Source organism: Buceros rhinoceros, unplaced genomic scaffold, assembly GCF_000710305.1.
Source record: "Buceros rhinoceros silvestris isolate BGI_N320 unplaced genomic scaffold, ASM71030v1 scaffold11096, whole genome shotgun sequence".
Taxonomy (NCBI): Eukaryota; Metazoa; Chordata; class Aves; order Bucerotiformes; family Bucerotidae; genus Buceros; species Buceros rhinoceros.
In genome coordinates, this window is record NW_010417008.1 from 45214 (window position 1) to 63358 (window position 18145).

The 18145-nt window shown below is 43.9% G+C and overlaps 1 protein-coding gene across 1 annotated transcript in view; it reads right to left on the bottom strand.

Moving 5' to 3' along the window:
• Positions 1-18145, bottom strand: part of DNM3 (dynamin 3) — a 146992-nt gene that overhangs the window by 22251 nt on the left and 106596 nt on the right. Inside the window, exons 18-19 of the mRNA XM_010138017.1 lie at positions 14493-14604; positions 10684-10695 (exon numbers count right to left, since the gene is read on the bottom strand). Coding sequence (XP_010136319.1) covers positions 10684-10695; positions 14493-14604 — 124 coding nt within the window. The remainder of the gene's footprint in view (positions 1-10683; positions 10696-14492; positions 14605-18145) is intronic.

Below are 18145 nucleotides of genomic sequence, written 5' to 3' on the forward strand. Positions count from 1 at the left end.
GTTCAGCCCCTGGCGCCATCAGTTGGGCTTGAAATCAAAAACAGTGGAAGGAGGTAATTAAAAGTGACTCTGCACCACTCCACTGGCAAAAGAAAACTCCGCTGCAGCCACTGAAAGAGGGTGGGAAAGATTCAGGGGTATGTAAGAGAAGGCAAGTGTCTCTCTGGCTTCAGTGACTTCCATCACAGAAACGCAGCACTTCACAGCTTTTAACCTTTGTGCCGCTGAAGTCAAATACCAGCTTCTTATTTTCATTTCAGCACCTAAAACATAAACATTTGGCTAATGCCAACAGCACCTTCTCCCTCAGCTGCAAGTAAGGTGCAGAGCTGAAAAAGCACCACAAGGGAGAAAGCCGAGAAGTGGAACTGCACACCAGTAGCGATTGCCACCAGCGTTTCTGCTGGCCTGACAAGCGATTTGCAAGATCATGGAATTCAGAGAGGGTGCGGGGGAAGGCCACGAGGTTCAAACCATCCTGTTGGTTGCAGGAACTCTATTAAAAGGAATTAAGAGAAAAGTCAGACCCCAGAAGCAGCAGAAGACACCGTGTTCCAACTCTAGCCAGCTGAAGGAAAGTTTATATAAAAACAATCACTTGGTTAGTGACTCACAAGGAAAGAATCCCTAAGCTTTCTTCAGGGAAACCCCAGTAAATAACATGTCTAAAAACACATGAAGATGGTGTTGCCTGTTCCGTTATGATACTCAGTCCACATGATAAAACCTTTGGCAGCAGGACAACTTACTGAGCACGGTTCTCTTTGGGAAACCCAAAAAACAGGAAGAACTGCCGTGGCTGCTTGCAAAGTCTGCCCCGTATTCTAGCTCTTGTATGACATGTCTAACACAAACGGGGAAGAAACGAGAAAAGAACGCGGTTTTGTTACACACCGGCAAATGCTGCTGTGTTGACTACATGAGTCGTACTCTCAAGACACATACAACGCTTGGATGCCCATACACTCTGCATCTTTTACAACCAAACGTTACAGATGCAAACATCCTGCTGTACTACGCCCAGAGAAACTGAACGAGAAGCTCGCTGCACGCACAGCCTCTGGAGTACGTTACCGGACACACAGCAGGCTGTGCCATTAAGAGTATTCTGTCCAAGGAAGGCATTGATGTAACTTGGTTATGAGCGGGTTTTCTCTTTCCTTGTTGTCCTTTTTTTTTTTTTTTTTTTTTTTTTTTTTTTTTTTTTTTTTTTTTTTTTTTTTTTTTTTTTTTTTTTTTTTTTTTTTAATTAGCACAACATTTTGGAAGCATGTTGTGTCTTTTTAAGTGTATCTTCCAGCAAAGAAACTTTCAACTGAGTAAAAGTAAGTTCCTAAAAATAAGAGAAATTACGGTGGTTTCCAAACAAATGACCAGACCTGAACACCGTGATGCCTGAACTTGGACTGACTAAAAAACTCTACTGTTGGAGATTCCAGGTAGGATTATTAACAAAAGCATTCTGTGTCGAGCAGAGCTTATGTTCGGTAGCGAAGCCGCTTCGGTTTTGTGTATCTCCAGGAGGACAGCGTGGAAACTCGGTATCAACTTCTTCGTAATTTTACCTCACTCTCTAATGAGTTTTAAGTGTGAATGTGGACATTTTAATTTGTGCTGGAAACTGCCCCTGCCCAAAGCTATTCCTTTTCCTACTTAACATAAATGTGTTTTAGTTTATGCTGCTCCCTACATTTTCAGCTGCTGTAGATCCATAGCAGACTCCAGAAATTTTCCAGGGTATAGCCAGAAACTTGTCAAGAAAAAATTGAAGGTTGGAAGCATTGAAGAGTCATTCCCAAGGGTTCGTGGAGTTACCATAGCGAAGCAGTGTTTTTACCAAAATGCTCAGCAACAGGAGAGGTAGCATCGCTGATATTGGAACTGTAATTTTCCGTTGTCAGTTGGAGGTTGAATTTGGAAGGAGCAGGGTATTTGTGACAATCTTGCAGGCATCTGTGGCTATCTGTAAACTCTGGTAGATAGCTTACTGCTCTTCTATGTGCGATGAAATATATCTTATAAAAAGCTGTGAAAAAGCAGCCTGAAGGCCACTGATACTGAAGAAGCAAGAGCTTTGCACAGAAAAAAAATGCAGCTGCAAGTAAGACATAAGCAACTGCTTTAAAACAGGAGCATCTTTTAGGTCAAGCAAACCTTTGCAACACCTGAAATGGAAGATTCAGCTAGAAAGATCACAGGCAGGAATGGCTTTGCCTCAAAACCCAGCAACGCACAAAAGAGGAGCAAGTCACACCGAGGAGCGCAGCATCCTTTTATCTTTCAGGGAACGGCAATATTCCCAAGCCTCACCAGAGAAAAGATGTGTATTTAAGTATTGCCTTGAAAATTTGAGTTCCTTTGCTTTACTGGCGTGTTGATCAGGGACAATTACGTAGGAACCTAGCACTCAGGATGGGTGAAATTCTGCTGCCAAGGACCAACAGTCTACGAAGGGAGAGTGAAGTGGGCTATAGCCAAGAGACCCAGATGTGGAAGGAATAATCACAGATTATTCTAGAAACAGATCCCTAGAAATACAGGCACTTCCCCAGTGGGATCCCATCAGAAAAGATCTGAACGTTGACGGGAAAAAGTTGATGCTTGTATATGCTAAAGGAAACCCATTCAGGATTCCTGAGCAAAGACACCAGGGTCCTTTGAAAAAACACACACACTCACTTGGGTAAAATCCTTTGAAACAAAAGGATAGAGAACTTCACAAGCCTGCTTATGTCTAGGCTAGTTCACAAGGTTTAATGATTTTAAAATCACTTGAACAACTGATCCAGCAAAACCGCCTGAGCAAATTTCCAATCATACTTTAAACCGAGATGCTTCCCCCAGGTAAGAAAGGACACTCAAATGAACGAGTGTCAAGCTTTAGAAATGAAATGAAGACAATCTGGTAAATAAGCTCCAGACCACTCCTTATACTGACTTTGCAGGCTCGAAGAGAGAACTCCTGTGAGAGAAATCACACACCTTCTCTACAGTATTCATGAGTAGCAAAACAATCCCAAATCCCATGTCCTCTGCCAGTCAGACCAGTGACGAACAGGTAGTTTGCCTCAAGTCCCCCTGTTTCCAAGGGCACTCAGTCACTAGCGACAAACCCTTAACAAACACACGCAGACGGGACACTGTTCCTTAACTATCCGTCAATTCTCCTGTGACATTCTTTGACTGCATGTTTTCACTCCGAGTTTGTAAAATGGGATCCTGGACCACAACTGCAGCTTCTAGACAAATAGTATCTATTCACAATATTAAAAACAGCTGCTGGAAAGGCATCATGCTGTGGCTTACAGAAGAAACTGTACAAATAAGATGGAACCAAATAAAAGAAATACAACATGGGGCAGAAATCACAGCCCCAATCAGATCGTGCCAGGACGGGTTCTAGGAAAGGAGACCTTTACTTTAGCAGAATGCTAATCAGACTACAGAAAACATGGAAAAAAACCAACAGCCCACTAAAAACGAACAACACTAAGGACAAAACACCCACTCACAACGGGTGAAATTCTAAGTCTGGAAGTTGATGCCCTTGACTTGCCCATGCCCATCCTCCAGCCCTTCCATGACCTAGACTGGTTGCAATTAAACCACTTCTGAGCGTATACACTCACTCGTCAGGTTAAGAGGTATTTCCCGCAGAGCCCAGATCGAGAGCTGATGTTTTCAAACTGTTGAAGACAACTGAAGGATGATCTTCCTAAAGAAAGAGCCTTGATTTTCTCCATCCCAAGGGCAACGCAGATGGTGTTAAGCACTCCAGCCAATGTGTATTTTGTTCTCCCCGTTAGCCTTAGCTTTAACAATTTAATCAGCAGTGAGCCCTTAACCAGAAGCCATTGCTCTAGAAGTAATGAAGTCCTACAAGTGAGGGTCAGAATTTACCTCTCCATAAGACATTGGTTACTTGTATGTACTTACAGAGACATACCTTGATTGGCTCACATTTGGGGCTGCCTGCTGGTGTCATTGGTCAGAGAGTCAGACCATTACCTACGTCAAAGCCCTCAGCTGAGGAACAGCAAGGAACCGTGCCTGTAGAGCTCCTTGGTGCTGAGAGGCGGCATGAAAACACCTCCCATCTATCGCGAGTGTGTGCAGCCCTACCTTGGGTCACAGGTCATGTGAAAGAGAGGTTGCGTTACTGGAGGATGCCTGACTGAATGCAGCTGCAAAAGTGGGTAAAAGAGTGGCCTCTGCTATTTGTGCATTGTCCTCACAGCAGAGCTAAGGACAATCTCACTCACAGTGCTTCTGAGAATTTGCCGTTTGAATCAGCTAGATAACCTTTAATAACTATAATTTACAATTATGGTTCAGCCGTTGTTTCCAGACCATGGTCCTGAGCAAATACAGACTGCTTCTACCCAGTGTCTGCAGAACACGGCTAGGAACTGTGGTCTGTGACTGGGAAGGCTTCTATTCATTATATGGAGGTTCCTGTTTCCACTGGAAAATATCTAGGTCTTCAAATCAAGCAGAGTTTTAAACAACAAAACTACAACTGAATGCCACGTTATAGCGCATAAGACTCGTTTTTCTCATGGACTTCATCCTCCATGCGCTGGTTAGTTTCTTTAGCCGAGTTCCCTAAAAGCCCTTAGCTATGCTGCCACCCAGGATAGAAAACGGTTGAACAGGTCACGATAAACTGCAAGAAATGTGACTGGAAAGTTGGAATCTCTGCTATTTAAAGGGTCCGATACAGGCCTGATACCTTGTGTAACAGCTCATGGTAATTTTGTACCTATCCACCACAGAGCTTATACCTACCCAAATAATTTAACATACGTTATTTGAAGTGAGTAGCACATTCATTGACATATAATTATCTCTGGATTACAAACAACTTGATGATAAGGGAGGAAAAGCAGAGGCTGAGTGTAAACGAGAAAGAATGTGAAGGAAACAGAGTAAGACCACTTGCTCCTCAGTTGCAGGAACTGGGGTTTTAGAATCAAGAGCATGAAAGTCACCAAAGAATCGCACTGGTCAAACACCACAAAATGTCCATAGCCAGCTCCTCCTCCATACATCAAAACATCATTCAGTACCCAAACAGAAAAGGACAAGGAGGATGTCAGTCAGTCAACGGCCACAACAGATCTGGGAAACAGCTGGGACAGTTGCTGAGGAGTGACCACAGAACAGGAACACAGGACATCACGGAAGGCGAGTGACACGAGTGGAGAATGCGGCTCCAGAATGGAGGACTTTACACACAGAACATGGGACTTGAGTCTGACTCAGCATATGGAAAGTAATCTTAAAGCTTCTTCACAAAAAAAGATAGGTAGGAAAGGTTAAAAAAATCCAGCATGAACCATGTATCAGACTAAACATGGCACATCTTAGTTTTTATCCAAAACAGAGTCAGGGAAAACATCATTCAGTTTCTCCTGATCATCTTGTTTTCCGTTGTAAACGAGAAAAAAAAGAAGTATCTGGCCATTCACCAGCTACCCTCCACCCTCATGTTCAATGACTACATTTCCTGTTACACTGTAAATGCTACAGGAGGATGAGCCTGGTGACTTTTGGCAGAAAAAAATCTTTCAAACTTTTATTTACTCCCATATCCTACTTGGGAGTAGGTTTTTGTGCAATTACTGACTTGGAAGACAAGGAAGATATTTAAAGATTGTTCCAAAGCCTTGTGATATTTGTGAGTGAGTGTGTTTCCCCTCGTGGGTGACCCCATGCTGTCGCACTGAAGGGGCGGTCAGACCTTCCTGACTGCAGGTATCCGAGACCTGAGTCCAAACGACTTTTGTGGCAGAGGTTGGCGCAGCACAGACCAGACGCGCCTTCCTCTCCGCCAGCCAACTCTCAGCGCTCCTTGACCAGGGCTGGGGAAGTCTCCTTAGAGGCTGTCCACCTTCACTGCCTTCCCCAGGGCAAATCTCTCTAAATGTCCAGAACAGGGCTGACACGCTCCATGATCTGGAACTTCACCACCAGACGGTTTTCACCTTTCTGTAGAGCCTCAATGAAATCTTTCGTCAGAGCGGAGGTGGTGCAAAAATTAGCTGCGCCATAAAGAACGAAGAATTTTAAAATATTTTCAATATGCAGTTGCCTTGCCAAAAGCACGGCAGAGAGCCCGCCATGAACGCATTACAGAAATAAAATAAAAAAAAAGTTTGCTCATTTCTAAATTTCCCGGAGTTTGCTTAATGTCAGCAGTCCCATTTCACAGCAGAAACGTAAAACCCTGTGGCAGCTATTGAACCCCCGACCCCAATCGGCAGTTACCCGCTTCGCCAGGACTGGTTTTGAAATCATTCCCCCCGTTAGCCTGCATCTTGTTACAGTCGGTGCAACTGATGCAATACCACGAATCGCTTTTCCCTGTACATTAACTCTCTCGTGCCAGCAATTATTTTACTCTTACAAGAACGTAAACCAGGAGGGCAGCTCTGTTTCCTGGGGAACACTGGGGGAACACGGTTGCCTCTAGTTTTCATTTGAACTAGTAAATACTTAGGAGAACGAGAACGCAGTTTTTATCTGAAACATGTTTCCGCAGCCTTAAAGCAGCTGGGTAGCGAGAAAGGGGCTGAAGAGCAGCCTGCCATTTCGCTTCCTCCCTCTGTTTTGGGCTGCTTTTGAGCCGGCAGGCGTGCGCATGCACACTCGCTCGCTTCGTCCGCTCCTTTACACCGTGACTTCATTGTAAAATTCAATTCATCTGTTCAAAGCCACGACTGAAACACTGTCTATAAAATTATGGCATTTTTCCACTTAAAAAAGCCCCCAAACATTTGACGCTTTTAAATGAAAAAGTTATTTTTAAACCTAACTGGCCCGAAGCCAATTTTAGTCATGACTGAAGTGGGCTCTTCTTTTCCTAGAATACAATGCCTTCCGTTTTGAAAATATCTTAGTTAAAACAAACAAACAAACAAAGAAGTAAAAGCAGTTAATGCACAGCTTACACTTCGGTCTACACCGTGTTACCCTCTGATGTATCAGCGCAGTTTGCTTTTCAACTTACTCCTGTGCAACAAACCCAAACAAATCTTTACTGGTCCTAGTTTAGGAACTTAACTTGGACTTCAGCAACCCCAGAGCAGAATCGCTTCCTTTCAGTTTGAATCTGTCTGGGGCACTGGTAGAGCATCACCACAGGCAGTAAGTGGCTGAGTCAGAGTGTCTGTCTGGGAGGTGACTGCAGAGCCCTCAGGAACACGGCTGGTTTTGACGAAGCAAGCATCAGAGCCTCGTGACAACGTCAAGGCACGCATGGCTCCTGCGACTGCAGCTGCATTTCCACGGCAATCGCCAGGCCTGAAGTAGATGAACCGAGAGCACCATCACCATGCACACAGGTAGAACGAGCATCCTGACTTCACCGAGCTCCCGTAGTCCAGGGCTGTCTCAGGACCCATTAGGACATCTGGTCGTCTTAATGAAGTAGCTGATCTAGAATCTGCGTTTGGTAAAACTAACTCATATTCCCCCCCAAAAAAACCCCTCTTGGATCTAAGCAATTAATATGTCACCAAGAAGTATTCTAAGGAATAACATGCAAAGTGACCTGGCAGGGAGAGTATGTTCCTTCTCCTTTCAAAGGGGATTCTGTTTTTCCCCAAGAGAAAATTCAAACTAAATTGCACTAACTGACTTTATATCAGATTTTTATTTTTCCAGTTGAATTTCCTCAAGTCTGAGCTCAACATTAAAGTCTTTGATCCTTCAAATTAAGCAGAAATTCTTGGCTAACTCAGGGCTTAAGGATGACAAAGGTCAGGTGAATTTTTTATATTAAAGAGCGTCTGCATTGGGTTTTGGGGGGGGGGGTTTTGGTTGTTGTTTTACTGCTTGAGTGCCTATGGATTTGGAATCAAAATTTCTCATGGACATAGCATTTATCTAATCTTTTAATCTAACAATGTCAGAAGATGGACTTCATGAGAACGTTACCGTTTTTGCTGTTGTTTTCAAACAGCAGGCTCTGGAGGGCTGTTTGGGGGGGATTTTTTTGAATTTTCCTCTTAAATGAGGATGATGAAGATGCACAGGAGAGGAAGCAAATTCGCAATGGTGGATTAAGGCCCTCAGAAGCATCTTCAGTACCTGGACTGAAGCTGCTCTGCGCAACACTCCACTCTTCCTCCACGCGAGGCTGCGGACTGGAGTTCAGGTTTAATATTAGTAAGTTGGGGCTTGCCAAGATGTGCTTGCTGAATGAGGTAGGTCTCCATTACCTCATTCCACACGACCCTGCTACAGATTTTAGCCAACAAAGCTTTTGAAGATATATTTATTTTTAACCATGTGAGAAGTCTCACATTAATGATTGTGCAGCAATAAAAAGTAAAAATAAAAATGATTAGTAGTCCACCGACGATTATAAACCCTCTTCACTTCCCTTCCCTTCCCCTCCCTTCTCTCCTTCTTCTTAGGAACTCATTACTCCCATGTTTATTTTTACTTTTGTACATCTAAGAGCGCAAAGCTACAGGCAGAGGTATAAAAGCAGCCACAGTCTGAATGGGTGGGTGGGTGCCGGACCTTTATGCACGTACGTACGACATGGTCCACAGTCTGAAAGACGCACCGGGCAGCACTCGCAGGAGGGTTACAGCTCTGCTAGCTACCCAGGACATCGGTACCAGGATTGTAAGGAAGGATTGGGCAGCTCTGCACCATAAAGCAGCCTAAGTAGCTTTGAGAAACCGTCATCCTCAACCTGTCGTTCCTCTCTTTCCCCGACCTCCTCTCAAAAAACTCTCCAGTCACCTCTCAGGTTTACCCGTTTCATTTTCCATGCCACTAAGTGCAGAAATCTCAAAATGTTTGTGGGGTTTGAGCCCCTGCATGCGGCTGCAGTTCAATTCTATCTGTCTGCCTGGGACAATGCAACCCCCCGAACCCAGCATGAATGACCTGTGTGAAAGAGCAGGGAGGGGACACAGATGAGGATACAAGTATCAGCACAAGGAGCTGGGTCCAAGAGACAGATCAGGGTGGTCTTCTGGAGATGTGTTGTGGAGTTACCTTCTGGCTGACAGCCCGGAACAGAAGGATAACGTTTCTGAACTTACAGCGAGAACCGCCCTTTGCTCAGAGTGAAAGGAGAGCTAACAGCTCCGCCAATCCTCACATCTCACCAGTTTCTCCTCTACTTGCTTATAGGTCACCTGCCTTATGCTATCAGCTACCTCTATATGTCAGAGCTACTGGTCCTGACCTCCCTGGGGTGCTCCATAGCTCAGGTCTCTAGAAAACAGAGCTGGTCCACGCACCTTCTGGCCTCCAGACTGTTTCCGCCAGCCCCAAGAGCTCTTTGGTGCCCCATCTATCCCCATTTCCTCTGACGAAGCATCTACCTCCTGACAAAGTCTGACCCCTCTCCTCCAGACATCCAATCGGCTTCCACTGTAGCAGCAAAGTTAAGTCAGCATATCGTAAAGAAACTTTATGAACGTTACCTTGACATTTTAGTGTACGCAGTTAACATTCATGCTTCACACCATCTCCAATGTAAAGCCCCTCTCTCCAAGCCATCAACACAGCACTTCTCTTACCCCCTCCCCATCCAACAGTAAAAGCCTCTTTTCTCAAGCAGGCCAGCAAAACAGAAGATTTTTTGGTGCTTCTAAGCCCAGCTACTATGGAGACAGAAGTGGTCAGAAACTGGTTAAAAATACAAAAATTAAAAGCAGACAAAATTCCCCAACCTTTAGAACATTTAAAACCCACCTGAGTCTTCCCCAAATAACCCAGAAAGGATTCAGGCTCACAATGAGATGATACAAGGCAATGTTTTAGGGGCTACCTTCCACACTTGCTATGAAGCATCTTTTGATGCTCCAGATACACCTTCCTAAGGGTTAATACACCAAAACAAGAAGGTGGGTGGGGGGAAGCACAAAAGCTGTGCAACTTCTTTCCGTGGTATGACAAACTCTCTCTGAATCATATTCCAAAGTGTGAGATGTGCAATTTCCATTCTTCAGCTCAGTAAAAATGGCATTTAAAAAGTACTAACCCTGGGAACTGCTTGAGTATTAGTTTATCAGATCAGCATCAGCAAAACTGTCTTTTTATGTGCTGCTTACTTTCAAAAAAACCCGACCATGCATATTTCAGTTCTCCCTCTCCACACCCCACACCCTTCTGCTGCTGTCCAGCTGGAACACATCAGGGGTCTAGAAGCCAAGTCAAACGTTGACCCCACCCTCCTCCATCCATTTTAAGGCACCTTCAAAGCCAGTACGCTGATCTAGTTCAGCTTAGCCAACAACGCCAGCAAATCTGTTATTTAAGACTTTAGTGCTGGGTTTTTATAACTTCCCATTAATACGAGCTTTGATGTATGGTCAAAAAATCCAGCTGTAATGAGTTTCATCAGACTGTAGTAACCTTTCCTCAGAAGGTCTTTATTACTATACCTTCAAAATCTTCCGTCCCAAGACTGGTTTATAGTACCATTCTTACCGAACCACCTTAAAAAACACCGCTCATCAGCACTTAACACATCTCCTTCCCCAAAATTAAAACAAAGAGCCATTAATGGTTTTCTAGAAGACTCTTTTGCACCCACATTTTTAATAGCAGTTGGCAGGCAACAGTAGTGTCGACCAGAAGATAAACCCATTTTCCTGACAAAACTTTTGAGACAGAATATGAAAGGATTTTGTAAAAGTTCAGGCAACTTACTCTGTTGCTCCCCTTTGCAGGATGCGGCAAGGAGGAAAGAGGGGGGAGAAAAAGAAATATTAGGTACATTTATTTTTCATGCATTCAGTCTAACTCATACAGTTCTGGAAACAGCTCAAACCAAACGAGGAACTGACTCAAAGAACATCCGCTGAACCCTTTAGTTCGACACTTCCAGGGGAGGACAGGACATTCGCAGAGGATTTCAAATGTTCACAAAGTTGTAAATTCACGCTGTTTTTCAATATTTCCTCTCTACCCAAACATTCTGATTCCACTTCTGCTTCTTTCAGCGTAAATCAGGAGCAGTTCCTGGGAAGCTGGTGGATGCTAACACAAGGGAGATGAAAATGAAGCCTGAAATGATCTAGGGATGGGACAGAAGCCAGAGGGATTTTCATGTGTTGGTAACACTGAACTTCCAGTACGCAAAGCAACCCGCTAGACATGTCTGCTTACCCTTGCATGACAGCCCCTCCCTACGACATGCCAAGGAAAGGAAAGTTTCATGATCCAGTGCTTTTTAAAAAGCAAATATTGAACTTTTAGATTAGCAACAAGAGTAAGGAGGAGATGACATTAGGAGAGGGGGGGAAGGCATGGATGGTGCTAGCAAGGTAGAGTGTGCAGAGCAAGTTACGACAAACATCTGTGCTATTATTTTTTTTAATTGTGAGTTCTGCCATGAGCTGGCATGAACAGTGTCTATTACAGAGCAGGAAGGCAGCCAAAGTAAACACCGGCCTACAGTTGAGAAACACTGGCTGGAAAGGTCAGTCACAACGTTGTCGTAGTTTATTTTAAAAAAGGAGGGTTTGGGATGCCTCAGTCCAGAAACCCAGCAGAAAAGTCAGCTGGTAAATGGATAGCCCGTTTCAAAGTGAATTGGCCACAGTGTGATTGATACCAAGCAGGCTGGCTTGCATATGGCTTGGAAAACGAAAAACACTGATTCATTGCTATCAGGGTGGCTGGCAAAGCCCCCGTCCTGACAAAACCAACTCTCCTGGGGGAAGGTGGTGACCTGGCAAACTGCAAAACAATTTGGGGGCTCGTAGAGCGACGTTGAGGGGTCACTGAAGACACTTAACAAGAGAGGTAATATATGAGCATGAATGTGCATGGCCATGTGCAGAGGACCAGGGAAGGCAGGCAAAATTAAGTGAGGAAATGGAGGAATGGGGTGATATCTGGTCTTTAATATATTAACAAGATTTGTTTAGGCAAAAAGAGAAATTAAAAATCAACAGCCTTGGACTTAGCAGGATTAATTAGTAGTAGAGACTTGATAGTAGTGGCAGTGAGTACTGAGCTCCATCAGCACTGTAGTCACGCTACTTCAAGTAGCACTACTAAAAAAACCCCAGAAAAATTAATATTCTTAGCCTGGAGATTTGCCCCAGGTGAGAATTCAGAACAAATCTCTTTAATTCAGTGACAAATTCCTACTTTTCCTGCCACTGCAGAAGGAACCCAGCTAGGGGCAACTGTGTTGGGTTTTACGCCAGCGTCCTCATACACGGGCAGCAGAAGTGTGCCGAGAGCACACAGCTTAGCTTTCCAGTCGCAGGCTGCGTGCGCTGCTCCGGCAGTTGCAGAAGGCGGGCCAGCTTCACCACCGCGTTCCTCCAGGCTTACAGCGCTACTCGGCCAGTTCTCATTTCTAAGCGGCAATTTTTCTACTCCTGCTGCCAAAGCCTTGGCTACTCGAGCTGTGACTCGCACACGAAAAAGAGCAAGAAGGTCAGTCCGGGCAGGGGTTAGGGAACCTCTTGGCCTTTTTAACTCCGGGATGGCAAAGCTGCGGGGAAGCACCAAAGCAAACGCAAGTTGCTGCTGTCTCCTGGCAGACTCTTTTACATAAAAACACGGGGTCTCAATCTTTAAAGGAAAATAAAAGTTTGCGGGGGGTGTCACAAACTATTTTATGTTGTCGGGGGAAGGTATGAAACTGAGGAGTACGCACAGGATTTTGATGGAACGCTACAGATTTTAAGTTCCTCTAGAGCTTCTAAGGTACCAGGGCCTTGGAGCTTTTGCTTTGCAAAACTCAAACTTGAGCAGCACACTTGGACCTGTTGGAGCAAAGCGCTTTGCAAGACTAGAGGAGCATCAAGCACCTTTCCTGAACAGCTCGGTACTGCAGGGTGCATCTCAGACTACAGGAGCTTGGAACAATATACTCATTCTTTTTGTAAAGATAGTTCCAGCTCAAAGGAGAACTGAATTTTGACTCACTTCTACTTCTGTCTTTCAAGGAATTGTCTCATCTTGTATCTAAGACTCCTTTGATAGACCAACTTTAAACAAAATCCAGAATTCTTTATAAATGTATTTTGCATACAAAATATTTTGGGGGGAAAGAAGAGACAGAAAGACAGAAGAGAATTTTAGAATTCCAACTAGTCTGCCTTCTTTAAAGCTAAAGTAACTTCTATATGAATAAACATGTCACAAAACACAAGATTAAAGGTGGCAGCAATGGGCTTTTTTTGACGTGATTGTTAAAACCTGAGCAAAAAAAAAACCCGAGCAAAAAAAACCCCCAACAATACAGTATTTTGTTCCTAGCAGTTAATTAGGTAACATCTTGTAACTAACCCTTGTAAACTGACTTCTGATGGCTTTAGGTAAGAACTGATCTACTGGGACAGGCAACATACTGAAGAGTCACCATTTTTTTTTTTAAGGTAAAGTCCCAGATACTTGATAGGTCTCTCCTGCTAAATTCGTATTTGACTATTCTTAAAAAAAATCATCATTGCTGTCTACTCCTATAATAATTGAAGAATCCAACAGTTCACAGATTCTCTGATCTGTCTTTTGATGTAGCCTTGAAAGTTGGTATGGAGAGAGGAAGCTGAGGGCTGTTTGCAAAAATAGCAGCCAGAGGAGATGCAGACAGGATTATACTGGAAGTCACGGAGGTCTCACGACTACAGGGGAAATACGAGGAAGAGAAAGAAGAAGAGATAGAAGACAGCACAAGTCCCTGGGTTCAAGGGACGCGGCCTTCCCACATGAAAAAAAAGCAGGAAGAACAAAAAAACCCCATCAAAATCAAAGCAGCATTTCTAGGAACAGATCTTCTGCTGAAGAAAGGTGAACGGTGCGTTAGAGCCTTGCCAAAGCTCAAACGACAGGCATTTTTGATTGTCAGCCTTCCCTCTGGATCCATCTGCACAAACCTTCACTCGATATTAAATATCAAAATAACTTAATTCCAAAAAAAAAAAACCCAAATGAGAGCTGGGCATATTCCATTTCCCAACTTCCTGTCTTCTCTGTTAAATTACTACAGACTGGTTCACTGCATTCTGTTCCATTTGCTCCCCAAGATGATCAGCTGAGTAAAACTGCCTTTGGAAAAGTTTAGCATGTGTTTCATTCACCAAAACGATGCAGTGAATCAATAAAATAACTGTACGTGATTGCCTGGAATGCTTCTGTCAGTTCTGTGATAGAGAGCTTGAGGGAACAAGCTCTTCAAAGCACATCTTTACCTTAGAAGACATTAGACTCAACGAAGCTCAGGAAACCCCAATTTGCTCAAAGCTTTTACTACACAGACCCAACGATAAACATTTTGGAAGGTTTGGTTTGCGGGATTTATCTTTAATATTGAGGTTTGACGCACTGATTGATCTTCAAATATTTCGTTACGAATATGTCAAAATTACCGCAGAAGAGCACCGTGGAAAGGCGGCCGTTTCCTGACGTACCTGCAGACGTTGTGCCTTCCCAGATGACACGACTGTCCTGACTCAAACCGAGCAGCTACTGGAGAACTAGTGAGCTGTTTAACTTACTGCGGATTTATCAGGATAGACGCCGGCTCGCAGCAGAGATGCCTTCCAGCTATCCACCTCCTCTTGGGAGTCACAGGCTAGCTCAAGGAAACGGTAATCCTTGTAAACATTCCTAGAACAAAGAGCACCGCACTGTAAAACTAGTATTTTACTACTCTGTATCAGACACACAGCATTTTAAATTAAAAATCCTTCGGGATCAGAAATTACTTGGTAATTGTTTTGGACAACAGAGTTTATGGGACAGGTGCTTATTTAATAATTACATGGAGTACTTAAAAATATCTTAGACTGCTACAGCACAGCTCTGGAAATAATAATCATCCAAAAGCACCGTGAAACTACTTAAAATCAATTTTCCAGCTTTTGCCAAGGAGGAGCACTTTTTGGAAAAAAAGGCTGCTGTGATGCAGAGTACAAACGTCTAAGACGTGCCAACAGAACTGCCTGCCTTGTGACTGATCGCTGCTGTAACCAATAGAGGTTAAATCCTTGCAGTGCATCGTACGCCCTTTGCAGCCTTTAGATACCAGCAGTAGAAGCGGAAAGAAAACAACGCTCCTCAGATATTTAAAACAAACAGAAGAAACCTCTGATGTCTGCCATCACAGCAAGAAGATTGGGTCACGTTTAAATGACACCTCTTGCAGGCAATTCACGTGATGAGAGAAACATAGGGAACCGCTTAACGGAAGAAAAGAGAAAGGAGGAAAAATATGTACGTTGGAGGGCGGAACTTGTAAATTCTCCAATAAACAGAACAGATTTTCCCCTCACGGTTTAGCCATTAGTTTCCAAATTCACATTCTATACACAGACCAGATCGCTGTAAATTTGTCAGCCAACCGTCTTTTTAGGGAAGGCTGCAAGCTTAGCTGACAAGGGTGAGGACACCATGTTTTGCTAGATCGTAACAGTTGCACAATCATCAGTCTTCCATCGCAACCACAAGCTACGGAGAAGCGGGAGTGGAGAGAGGGGTTGGTGGAGGTAACATGCAAAGCCAGCAATGACAATGGAATCTCTTAGAGGTCAGTTCTAGCCCCTAGTCTGAGAAACACCACTTGAAAACACTTTAGAACCAGGAAATAAAGCTGCTATTATCACTACCCAGACAAATCTCTTCAGCGTTTGCGGGATGGTGGGAATACAATCAACTTGATGTCATTCCCACTTACAGGAGTGCTTCTCCCTTACCAATAATATCACCAGACAACTCCTAGCCATGTATTTTACAGGTAGTGTCAAGAAACAGATTAAAAAACAGGCAGAAAAATTGTAATTCAACAGTAAGCGTGCATGCCTGCCCACGAAGCAGCCATGACTCCTAATCGTCGACTTCTCAGCCATGAAACCACAGCATGGCAAACAGAGCGTACCCACCACTGACCAGAGGGGAATCAGGTCCTTCTAGCGGGCCTACAGATTGCATTCAAAGCTGCAAAGGATAAAGGACGTGCTCAGATTTCCTTATGTCAGCGATGTGACCCTCAGCAACCTCAGTGGCTACACCCGAGCGGGCAGGCAGGCGTGCTCAGCACCAGGCGTGTGCTGCTCCTTGCGAGCATCCGCATCAGAGATGCCGCCAGAGGATTCTTCAGTGCTGCCCTGGGCAGGACGCCTGTGCCTCCCCCCCAGAGGATCCAGCCCGCGAAAGGACAAAGAGACACTAGAGGGTCAGGTCCCATCGCTTAGGCAAAGCTACTGACAGTATGAATGACTGAAAGCCCAATGATTTTTTCTTTTTATTGACTAGAAATGGATAATTAAACATTTTTCTTTCCTAGTCCTGCCTTCAGGCAAATAATAGCCTGGACAACCTCCGCAGATGCTGTTATCTTAACCTGATGACAAAACACTTGTATTTTATTCACATTCGCAATAGTGCGCAACTCGGAGTCAACATTTTCTGAACAAAACCAAAGAACTCAGTAAAAATAAAGAAATAAGCAAAATTAAATTGCCAGAGAAAAAATGCTTTAATTTATTGTTAGGACAAACTTTACTGAGATAAGGTTTTTGGCTAAGTTAACTGCGCAGCTATGACTTTGAAGAAATAGGAAGCTGAAATGGTAAAAGGGTTCTCTCAGAAAAGATGACTAAAAATAACAATAAAGCAAATAAAGGCTGTAAAACATAGTGGTAGGGAAGTTCCAAAAATACTTATCTCCAAGAGCAAAACAACATGACACCAGCTTGGGAAAACATTTTTTCAGCACTGTCATGTTATATACGAAACGTCTGGGCATTTTATGACTTGCTACATCAAGCGTAGCTCTACAGGAAGGGACTTCAGCCAAGAACACACGGCAGCTGGCAGTCCCGCCCTCCTGCCTCTGTACCGGGACATTTCATAGGTCTAGGGACACCTTATGGCCAAGCAGCTGATGTCTCCGGCTCTCCAAGGCTCCTCTCCCTGTAGCCTCCTGCCTCTGTACCGGGACTTTTCATAGGTCTAGGGACACCTTATGGCCAAGCAGCTGATGTCTCCGGCTCTCCAAGGCTCCTCTCCCTGTAGTATCAGAGCTCCACCGTTTTAGTGTAGCTACTATGACCCCACCACCACCAAAGAGACAAGTTTCAGCAAAGATGAGGAACTGAAGGATGTTCACACTGAGCCAGACCTCGTGGGAAGCTCACAGCAAAGGGCTGCTGGCCTCCCAAATCAGCTTCCTTGCTACCAGACTCCCTTCGCCTGCCTTTCTTCCAGAAAGGCTGACAGGCACAGGAACTTTTCAGATGGAAAAAAAGCCAAAGCAGCTTCTGAAAAGAGTGTGCCCTTTTGCTGTTACCAGTGGAATCTTTCAAAAACACATTAACATGTTGTACTCATTAGGAATTCACGGGCATCTCATGGAAAGCTGTAAAAACGTCCTTAAAAATAATTCAGATTTCTGTTTTGTTCTCTCTTCCACTTTTTGGAACTGCTGAAGATATTAGCACAGGAACAGCGGCTACTGAATCCTCACCTGCTTACTCCACATGCAATGCAGTGAGGTCACGTTCTCATTGTCATCTCTAAAGCAGCTAAATGGGATGTTACACGTCAAAGAGAAAGACGTGATATAGGATACCAAGAAGCAAAAAGATGGACCCTCAGCAATACAAATCTTGTTGATATTCAGGCACCTTTAAATCTAAAGAACTGTGGAAATACAATCAGTGGGAACATGCCTACAAGTACAATGTGTGTGCGACATTTCCTTTAAACATCGTAAGTTTTTTAAATGTGAACTCATAACTGAGGAAGCTGTGCACAGAGGTATAGGCACATACCGCATCCACCTCTGCTGCTTCCTCCTGCAGAGTATCATCGCTGTAATGTAATAACTTGTGTAGTACATGAAAATATATCTAGAAAAGCATTACTGGAAATTAGCATAATTCTACTAAAAATTAAAACAGTTACCATTTTGTTATCTACAAATTTTATTATCCTTTAAGTAAACAAACAAACACACCTCAAAAACTGTATTCCAGAAAAAAACCCAACATAATTCCTTATGAGATGAACAGAGAATTGGACAAAAAGCATCATTTCAGATTCCAGCATGGCTCCACACTCAGGACAGAACTGCTCTAGGCCATTAGAGCAGTTTCCTTACTTGAAAGTCCAGAAGACACCCAGCTGTAACTCTGCTTACCCAACAACT